The sequence below is a fragment of the Pyrus communis genome, chromosome 17, assembly GCF_963583255.1.
Source record: "Pyrus communis chromosome 17, drPyrComm1.1, whole genome shotgun sequence".
NCBI classification, from domain to species: domain Eukaryota; kingdom Viridiplantae; phylum Streptophyta; class Magnoliopsida; order Rosales; family Rosaceae; genus Pyrus; species Pyrus communis.
In genome coordinates, this window is record NC_084819.1 from 5305365 (window position 1) to 5316543 (window position 11179).

General features: G+C 36.8%; 1 protein-coding gene across 2 annotated transcripts; it reads right to left on the minus strand.

Moving 5' to 3' along the window:
- Window positions 1-4584: 4584 nt before the first annotated feature.
- On the minus strand, window positions 4585-9210 carry LOC137722614 (UMP-CMP kinase 3-like). Of its 2 annotated transcripts, none has more exons than XM_068461656.1 (10): window positions 9114-9210; window positions 7900-7961; window positions 7599-7650; window positions 7041-7158; window positions 6287-6443; window positions 6086-6166; window positions 5853-5960; window positions 5701-5772; window positions 5343-5395; window positions 4585-4766 (listed from the first exon to the last, which is right to left on the minus strand). In XM_068461656.1, the coding sequence occupies exons 2-9, from the start codon at window positions 7927-7929 to the stop codon at window positions 5387-5389; spliced, it is 627 nt and encodes a 208-aa protein (XP_068317757.1). In that variant the 5' UTR covers window positions 7930-7961; window positions 9114-9210; the 3' UTR covers window positions 4585-4766; window positions 5343-5386. The 2 variants fall into 2 exon arrangements, with proteins under 2 accessions (XP_068317757.1, XP_068317758.1); XM_068461657.1 differs by having other exon boundaries at window positions 7900-7957; window positions 9114-9204.
- Window positions 9211-11179: the final 1969 nt, after the last annotated feature.

The window sequence follows — 11179 nt, forward strand, 5'->3', positions numbered from 1 at the left end:
GGACATGTACATATAAGGCACATCACTTCCCCTCCCCTCCCCTCCCCCAGGCGATGTGGGATCTTACATAGAAATTCATACTTATAAAATCATAGCCAAATCACTAAAAACTCTGAATGAGTCACCCAGACATCCAACGGCTTTTCTAATTCAAACCACAAAGATTCTCAAAAAACTATCATTCATAAATACATTAAAAACTAGGGCTAGAGGGACGCAGTTCGGTCGAAACCTACATAAGTAACCAAATAAGAAGTGGCCCCCCATAGTGGATTAACCAAGCAGAGCCACCCCTGAGAAGGTAACCAAGTAGGTAGTGATCCCCCATCGCGGATTAACTAAGCAAAGTCACACCTACGAAACTGTTAGGCAATGATCACCTATCGCGGATCAACCAAGCATGATCACCCCTAAGTATGTATGGGCATAAGGATCGTCCATCAAGGATTAACCAAGCACAATCCATAAATAGTATGGCCCCCTATCACGGATTAACCAAGAAGGACCATGGTCCCCTATCATGGATTAACCAAGTAGGACCACCTTTGAAAAGATAACCAAGTAGGTAGTGACCCCCCATCGCGGATTAACCAAGCAAAGTCACACCCACGAAACTGTTAGGTAGTGATCACCCATCATAGATTAACCAAGCAAGACCATCCATGTACCACTGCTACATGGTGCAGACTCGGTGTCACCCCGTGACACTAGGGTGACGGTCATCTACTAACCCTCACGTTTAACAAACATTTCAAAAATATATATATTTCAAAACACATTTCATAAACATTTCAAATATAAAGTCACATAACAGTTCATAAAATAGATCGATAGCAAACTTTATAAAAACAATTATTCAACATAAAACATAATTTAGAAATCCATGCTGTATCCACAAAGTATACTAGCACATAAGGGTTTTAGGGTAATAACAATATCACACATATATTAAAGTCACTCACCGAGATAAGCCCACAAAGCCTTACTGAGTCTCTAGTGATACTAATTTTAGTATTTCAAACAATCTGAGACATGCTAACCAAAAGTTAACTCTCAATCAACGGTGGGGTCCACAACCCTAGTAATTCAATCCAGAAGATCTGCAAATCATATTTCAGATCCATAACATTCTAAGGTCCTCATTATGCTCATAGAACAACATACTAAAATCTCATCGCGATCCGACAGTCGGATCTCCGCCAATTACTAAAATTAGGTGGCTGTCAACAATTAGTTTTACAAACTTAGAATTCAATTCAGGAAGATCTGTATGTTGGATTCTTGATCTATCAATTCCTAACATCCTCAAATATTACGTTCTATAACGCATTAAAGTTTGGTGACGAACCAACGGTCGGATCGTCGATTCGTACAATGATCAAGTGATGTATTGTAATGAAACTAGGTTCAAACAATCAAACCACATCATACGGATATCAAATCTAAGATCAAGACATCAATTTATCTTAAAAAAGCATCAGCGGCCCACTAGCCACACGCCACCGAACGCGTTGCCGTAGGTGGCGGTTTTCGACGAACGGAAACCCGATTTTCCGACTAACTCTAAAAATTACCAAATTTTACAAGAAAGTATATCTCATTAAGAGGAACAACTTTCATACCTGGTACGAAGTTCAATTCATCCGGGAAACACTTGAAAACTGCCTCGACCCACGGGAAACCGTTGAAATAGGTGTTCTTGATTCGACTCCAAAACATCTCCGACACTCCAACCAATGCATGGGCTTTGTTCCTGAGGTTAAGGGGAGTCTATTGGTGGTGGTGGTTGACGGAGTCAGCTTCAGGATTAACGGATCGCCACCATGGAACCACTGCACCCACCGGTGCTGTTCCTCATGAAATCAGGCCAAATTTCGTCCATTTTGGGGTGGAATTAGTAGAGGGAACGATAAGAAATGTTTTCCAGGTGGTGAGTGGCTTCAATTCATTAGAAAACCACCGTGAAAAGCATCAGAAAACATGGATGCCGCTGGGCGGGTCGTGAGTCAAAAGGGGGTCCAGGTTTCCCTCTTTTTCTCTTCCCTCATTTCCCTCCTTTCTTCCTCCCCCGATTGGTCCATTTCCCTCCCTTTTCTCTCCTTTCCTTTCCATCACAGCCACACACGTGGCACATCAAATTTGCTGAGCTTTCTAAATTTATGGTCAAATGACCATTTTGCCCTCAACTTCATTCATTTATAACTCTTTCGTTATAATTCCAAATTACATTCTGTTTACGCCCACGTGTTCATATCGACGACTACTATCTAAATATGTAAATAAAAAGTCACAAAACATATAGGAATTAAATACATCCTCAAAATCCACTTAATTCACTAAGGGCGTTTTCGTCCCTTTACTTATCAAAAAATTTATATGCCGCAAATATATAAGCGTTGAAACTACGAATACGAATACAAAATACGGATGCATAATTTTAAATAGTGAAATCCGGGATGGGATTTCACAGAAATAGGATTTTCCTACACCTTAAAATGACCAAATTGTCCTTGTATACAAATGGGTTATTAAAAAAATTCCAACCCTCATTTCTCATTTTGTAGAGAGAGAAACATATAGGAGAGAGAGAAAATCTCTCTCGCCCAATTCAGCCCATCCGTCTTCTTCATCCAAGAACTCTCTCTCTAATCCACCCAACTTCTTCATCCAAGCTCTCTCTCTCTTTCTTTTTCTCTCTCTTTCTCCTCTCTCTCTACATTTCGAATATGCACAAAGCTCTCTCTCTAACCCACCCATCTTCTTCGATTTTTACCTTTTCATTTGTGAACTAGATTTGCTTAATTTTGCTTTTTGATTGATAGATTTTTGGAGTTGAAGTGATTGGTTTGGTGTTTCTTGGAGGAGACCCAAATCCTTCAATTCTGGTTTTTTTATTTTTTTTTATTTTGTTTTATCATTTCTCTAATTTATATGTGGATTTCCATTTCTTCTGTCTTCTCCTTCCTCTGCTCCTTCTCTCGATCCAAATTTACAGGCACTAAAATAGGATTTGCTTTGGCTGCAGTTAAATGAAAAAACGTATTAAAGGTCAGTTGCCTTTTGGAGAAGAGATAATTTTGAGGAAAAAGAGAGAAATTAGTGTGGAAAGAAGGAAGAGAGAAGGATATGGACGAAATTGTTTCGTGTACTCGTTTGCTCTCTTTGTATTAAGCTCGCTCATACACTGCATGTACGTACACGACATGCACATGTTATGCTCATAGATCTGAGCTCAACCCAAAAACCCATAGCTCACAACTCTCTCTTTGAAATTAGAAAAATGACGCAATCAGATAAATGACTCTAAACTTTATATGAAGAATCGAAGATTCGTTAATTTGAATTTGGTATCAAGTTTAATTGGGTTCAAATATTTCAAGGATTTGAAAATTGTAGTTTGATGGGCACAAAAGAACCCAACTGATCAAAGGAAATTGTTTCACGAACTCGTTCGCTTTTTTAGTATTTGCAAGGCCTGTCTCTAAATCAAAGGAAAAAGTAGTAAACTACGTTAATGCGAAAAGTATCAAGATGTAAATAGGCACCATATACACTATATGCACAGCACATACACATGATATGCACAGAACGAGAGAAACTTTACCGGCAAAGTATTGGTATAGTGAATACAATTAAAACATAATTGTTACGTATATAAGGTTACAATGACAGTTTGAAAAGTCTTGTTACGTACATCAATCACCGCTTAACTGTGCACGTGGAAAACATGATACTCGTTGTCGTTATTTCATGGACACGCATGACGCTTAACGTCCTCTAAGCGTTTTCTTAATTTTGTTATTTGCGGAGGCCAACTAGGTTGTGGTCATCATACTCACTAAATTCCGGGGCACAACATACGTGCATCATAACTAGTGAACATTCTCGCTTCTTATATTAAGATGTAGCTATGCACATCATATGCACACCACATACACATTACAGGAAAATTTTCACAAATTTCTACAATTGGACACTTGAACCAGAAATTGTTCCATCCCAGTTTGTAGCACGTCAAAACTTGAAATTTATTCCACAACCCATACGCCCCAACATGAAACACAAACCTTAATTTAACTTCTAAGTATTAATTCGTCTTACAAACAACTCATTATTCCATAAATCATTGATGAAGGAAATTGGAAATAAACACCCTACCTTACCATGTCTGCCGAAGCTTTAGTCGTCGAAAAAAATGGAACTTTCTGGCCAAAATAGAAAATATGGTACAAAACCCAACTCACTCTTCTCGCCTCTCTTTAGACTTCCCTCTCTTCGAAATCGAAGCTCTGAGATCTAAGCTTAACCCATAAACCCAGAGCTCACAGAGCTCTCTCAACATCCCTCTGCTCCAAATAAGAACAGTGATGCAATAGACTGATGATTTTTAGTATTTATATGTGGGTATTTTAGTAATTTCGATTTTGTGCATGGTCGGTCTGTCCTATTTTTGTATCAAGAATCTTTGCAAGCGAATCTCTCTTGCAACAATTTTTTGTACTTTTTTATTTTATATATATCTTTCAATATTTCGTGTAATTCGAACTATTTTTCCAAAATAACCAAAAATGGATCACATCAAACTCGAAATCGGAACATTATTCCAATAATTATTACTATAAATCTTAAATTTAGAATACAATCATAATGTAAGGCTAGAGGGGTACACCTCAATTGCGTAAAATAATACAACCTTGTATAATAAGTAAGCAATAGGAATAAAACCTGCCAAAGAATACACTATATGCAGCTAGCAACTGCATCACCTGAAAGAAAGATACCATTGTAAACGAAATGGTTAATATTGGCATTGGGTAAAAAGTGAGAGTGCTTCTGTGCATGTATGTCGGGACGGGGGTGTGGCAGTCGAACGAAACATGGGCTATGGGCATTCGAATATGTTCAATGGCATTGTTTACTTACATTTAACTGTTAAGAATCCCATTTGCAAAGCAGTTGATTTGGAAAGTCTGTTTTTCGGCCGATGATCACAAACCAAATTTAAACAATGCATGTAACAAATTTATGACTCTTTGACAACATCATACTTTGTCAACCCTAAAAGTGACAAAAACAGTTCGGATTCCTGGTCGAAGATGGAAAACCCACTGTCACCAGCATCATTGTTATTGTTTGCCTTTATTCCATCCGTATGTCTGTCTGTCAATTGGGTTCTCATATTCCATTCTTATTCTATTTCTATTTAGAGTTTTTAGATTCCTGGTCCTAAATGGAAAGCGAAAAAGGAGAATGTGTGCTTTAGTGCAAAATGAAAGCGAAACGAGGTAATATCAAAGCATGTGTCAACTGTTATTCTTGTCGTTCAAGATTAAGGTTTCTACCTCAATAGACATAGGATCTGAAATCTTGGTTACAATCGCAGCAATTAATCAGCCTGTAACAGCAAAAAGGGACGTCAATGACACGGAAAATATGCACATATTCAAATGAATGCTAGATTCTGCCCCCGGGAGGAGGAGGCGGGGGGGTCGTGTGGGAACAACACGATATTCTTATTAAATGTAGTTAAAGTTAATGTCAATGACACGCATGTAATCACATTTGTGGCAAACTGAGGTCACACAAATTCATCGATTCTAATAGAGCTAGTAAGAAAATATACCCCCATGAACTCACTTCCTAATCAAATCTTACACCATTACATCCGCAACAAGATTAAGCATGGCTGTGGCCATTTACCTTCTCATTTTTTGGTTCAAAAATAGCTTTAACGGACTCATAAACCTCTTCAACAGGCCTTCCAGCATCAATCTGAGAGTGAAAACAACAATGATTCCAACAAACATGCAAGATTATATTGTTAAAAAAAGTAAAACCAATTGAAGAATTACCTTCCGAACTTTCCCCTTGGAGTTGTAGTACTCTATCACAGGGAGACTAGAATCTTGGAAAACCTTAAACCGCTTCCTTATTGTTTCTATGTTATCATCCTCTCTTCCCTTCATTGGCCCAACAAAAGAAACACAAAGCATCACCATAATTAGGTCGGAAACAAAAAAGAGATGAAATCATTATACCAAGACAATATACATATTCCTCTACAAGAAAAAATCACATATTTTACCTGGTTCCTACCCAAAAGCCGCCTCTCCATCTCTTCATCAGAACAGTCAAAAAACAAGACAAATGAAGGCTCGATTTTAGTCTGCAAAATCATTAACACGGTTTGCCATTGGCTTCAACATGTAAACAAACCCCTATGAAAACCAGTCAATCACCGAAAACTGTAATTAAGTCATGAGGAAAGGTTATCCAGAGGGCTCACCACAGCCTCAAATGCAGCACGATTTTCCTCATTACGAGGAAACCCATCAATGAGAAACTTGTCATTACCATTTTCCAGCATTGCTCGTTCAAGAAGTTTAATTGTTACTTCAGAAGGAACAATCTTTCCTTCTTTAATCATGTTCGAAATCATGGTCCTGTCAACCATTAAAAAAAAGTGTTGTTAAATGAGAAATGTAAAATAATTATGATGGGCATACAAAGTCCAGAGTAAAGACTAACTTTGCAATCATTTTTCATTTAAGACGACTCAAAACAAGACACAACAGAGGCAAGCATCCTCAACCGTATCATCAACCTTGCCCCTCAAGTAACGCTACACGACATCTTATGAAAGAGAAACTGTTGGGTGACGGAATCATGATTACTGGAGATGACTTTTAGCATACTCAAGAAGCAGAATGCTACCCTCATCATGTATCCCTTTACTATAAAGCGCCAAAAGTAGATTACACAAATATTGAAACATTGGAAAGATAAATACCATGCAAACGGATCCAAACTAAAAAGTAAACAATAAGACCACCAGATGATGACACAGAACAGCACACAGGAAATCAACGCTTATGTGTGTGTGATTTTAAGACTTCAATCTGAATTACAATTGAAGTATCTTCTCAATCCCAAGACAAATACTTTTACAGAAAGAGTTGGATTTCAGTCAATGCTTCAACCTAAAAGGATTGTAGTTTTGAAAATGAACATTGTACAGATTAAAAGACGATATGCCATACCCATTTTCAGAGCCAGACTTGATTTCTGCTCTAAGAAGATCGCCAGCACTGAGATGGGTAAACCCAAAGTGCCGAACAATGTTTGCACATTGAGTACCCTTTCCGCTGCCTGGGCCACCTATAAAATTAAAAGAAACAACTGATAAGAGCATCCATAGGTACCTCACAAGAAAGGAGACTGGCAGCTTTAGTGTAGCTACTGGAATTAAGGAAAAAACAAAAAAACTAAACAGAAAATGTACAATTAAAATACAGCTACAACAACAAATGAGAGGAATGTAAACAAACCTAAGGATCATATCAATAATTAGTCTTCCCATGTCATGAGTAAACTGAAATGAAAACTTAGATAGCCTATCTATCATACTTAAACATCATCTCTTTGACATACAGGACTCTTAAATCATGCACTTGTTTTCATTAAACTCTTAAGCAACAAGAAAAGATGGATATTAAAATCATGAGCCAAGATTAGTGGTTCTTATCCCAGGTTGCTAACATCTCAGAAAAACAAGGATGATTAGAATACAACTAGTCCTAGTTCCATAATTTTCTTACCCAAGACAAAAACAACTGTAGGGTTCAGATCAGCTAAGCTTCCATTAGCCTCCTGCAATAGGATGAATTTCTCAATTTAAGCTTAAAGTAGTATGAAATGAAACAACAAATATTATAGGTGCATATATTGAAATCAGAAAAAAGAATAACGTCCTCCCGGAGTCTGGAGAAGACTAAATAAAAGCATTTCATTTCTCAGTAAATTTAGCAATATCAACTTAAGTGACAAAGTTTCCAGAAGAAACCGTGCATAATTTTAGAACCTCAATAAAAAATAAATAAAAAAAAACCCAAGATATACCTTCTTTCCGGCATCAACAACTTCACCCATGAGCACCAACTACTTGTCTCTGAATATCCTATCTGCACAAACCAGAACATTGCAATTACAAAAAACCCATGTTTATGCTTGAATGTGCAAAAATAGTTGATAAGCTAATAAACTGTCTTGTACACATGGCACATATATGCTTCCATTTACACATATAAATATATTAATTTTCCACCACAACGGTCTGAATAGCCAGTGTCTTGTGCATCGCAATTGAACCATAAAACTCCCATTATAGTCCAAACTACCCTTCATAAAGTGTCTTTTAACAAGTCTTCTAAACTGTGTGATATATAAAAGCAGGGGGCCATATTTATCAGAATCAAATTTTAGTCCCAGTGTTGTAAAGTTTACTTCTCCAAAGTGAAATACAAAAATTCAACAAAAAGCATAGATTTGATTAAAGTGATCAGAAAACTTCAAAAAAAAATGTAGAAAATATCTCAGAGATTGGACTTTTCCCATCAATAATTTTAAAATCATTCAATTATTCAAAGATCCAACACAGACAAACAGTGAGATTAATTCGGATGCAAAAAAGCAGGCATGCAAGGAGAAAAAAAAAATTCTGTTTCAATTTAATGCAGAAGCTCCACCATTTCTCATTGCAAGTAAAATCAGCATATAAAAAAATTCAAAATTTTACTCTCAATCTTTCCCTCCCTTTTTCCTCCTAGATCAATTTAACACCAATCAGAACTACGTCGAGATCTAACAAAAAGTTATGCTGTCAGAGACTAGAAATGCCGAAATTCATCAAATCATGCAACGTGAATAGATGTCAAAGCATCATGGAGACTCAGATCGAGCACTAAACCAAGTACGCAAGCCGAAATCTACATAAACACAGTCAAAAATGTCAAATGAATAAACATAAAAAGAAAAATCTTGAGACTTTCCACTCCCTTCCACGAAACCAAACCAAATAGACACGGATCAAAACCGCATCGATCAGATCCACGCAAAAAAAAAAAAAAATCACAATCCGATCAAATGCGAGCTCAAAAATCACCAAAAACACAAAATCCAATCGAAATTAAACAATCCGACGACGTTAACTAGTCAAATCAAGCATTAACAAACACGATGCGGAGCAAAAGAATTCGATCGCAGAAACGCAGATCAAAACCTAATTCCATTGCATCAAATGCTAATCGAAAGCCCGAATTGAGAAGAAGCCATACCTGTGTGCGGATTTTGGTACGAAGATCTGAGCTGCGCTGCGTTCTGGGAGCTGTGGTGGCTCTGGTTTTTCTTAAATAGAAGAAGAGAGGGAGGGGGGAGGACTTTGTTTTGAATGGAAGAAAGGCAATGACCCTTTGCGCGTTTTCGTCGGTAAGGGTAAAATGGGAATTTCGCGGAGTGGGAAAAATTTTGCGTACGTGCAACGGCTAAAGCCTGCCTACCGATTTGGTCAATTCGCATTTCATATGATTTTAAAATATTTTTTTGAGTGATAGATTTCAAAAAATTGTAGAATCCTTACAACTTTTAAATTGATTTTCAAGGATTCTTATAAAGTTTGATTAAAGATTTGAATGGATTTTGAGATATTTCTCATCATTTAAAGAATTGTTTTTTAAATAGAAAATTTAAAAGAGAAAAAACCTAAAAAAAAAATCTAAGAACTTTATTTGGTTCTCCCAATCCTCCATGTTTTCCCGATGCCCAGTTCTCCCTAATGAATTTCACCCATTAATTTAAAATGCCTTGCCATCCAAGATGAACCGAGTGCCATTCCTCCCCACAAAACTCAACTTCGTCCTGTCGTGAAAATTCGACCCAAGTTACCGAAAGCCATGTAGATGAAGGCTACATACGAAGTGAATCCAATAATTGGACATAGCACATGCCATTTCATGCCACTACCGTTTTATTCCTTGTTGCAGAGGACCTCAAAATCATAAAATGGAAAAATTGCTTCAACATTACATCAGCCTTACAACAGCAACAAAAAACTTCTCACAAGCAACCGGCATCAAAGCATTGTTGATGCATTAAGGAAAATATATTGTTCAACCATGAAGAGACACAAACAATAGCAATTAAAGGGATTCAATGATCAACTAGTACCAATCACATTGGTATTTACGAAATTTCAGGAAGAACAAGCATACCACAATGAATTGGAAAGTTCAGTTACCAAGTCAGCTTCCTCCAAAAACATCCATGTGTTTTACAAATGAATATACACAATATACTTAACCAAAACTTGAATTAACCCTATCTCTGACTATGTATTGTGACAAAACTGTAAATAGTTTCACTCCTATGTAAATAGGAAAACAATCTCAGTATTAGCAATGAATGCGCATATTACCTCGTCAATGAGTGATGCAGTGGATAATTAGCTTGATTTGCCCTTGCATGTTGTACACCTCCAAAAGCAATCTAACAAGGCTTGGTTTGGTATTGCTGTGCTTTGAAAAAAAGCTGCTGTGAGAATAAACGGCTGTGCTGTAAGAATAAGCGGCTGTGAAATAAAGCCAGCAAAGTGTTTGGTAAACTTTTTTGTAAAAGTGCTTTTGGAAAAAAAAAAGCAGTATCATAGTGTTTGGTAAACTTTTTTGTAAAACAGCTGTGACTGTGTGAAATGACCAAAAAGGGTATATTACTAGATGTGCTATTAATTTAATTTTCTTAACAAATAAAAGTGAATTACTAAATATATTTTATTTTTAGAAGAAAAATATTTATAAACTTTATCTTAAATATTAATTAGTATGACAAACTACTTTAATAGAAATATTTTAGAGTGAATAGCTAGGATTCATTAGTACAATATTGTTAATGTACTTGAAAGTAGTCTAATTAGATGCATTCATCAAACTTGTTGCTATTCTATTTCTTAATGCCTCTATCTCATGTGATTCTTCAACTTGATAATTTTGATATTCATCATCACCATCATCACTACTATCGCTTTCTTCACAAAAGTCCCTGGGGTCATCAAAATGATGATCACGTTCAGAATACCTCCGTATGTAGTTATGAAGAGCCGTTGTAGCAATAACAATCTTCACTTGCTTATTGAACTGACAGCTTTATAGCACAAGTCTCCAATGACAGAAATACTCAAGTGCCATTTGGACTACGTGGTGATTTGCAGTTAGCAACAAAGGCCTAGGATGAGATGTAAAGGTAGTTGGGATGGTGCTTGGCAAGACGGGACAAAAATACTCATGTGCCATTTGGACTATGTGGTGATTTGCAGTCAGCAATAAAGGCCTAGGATGAGATGTAAAGGGAG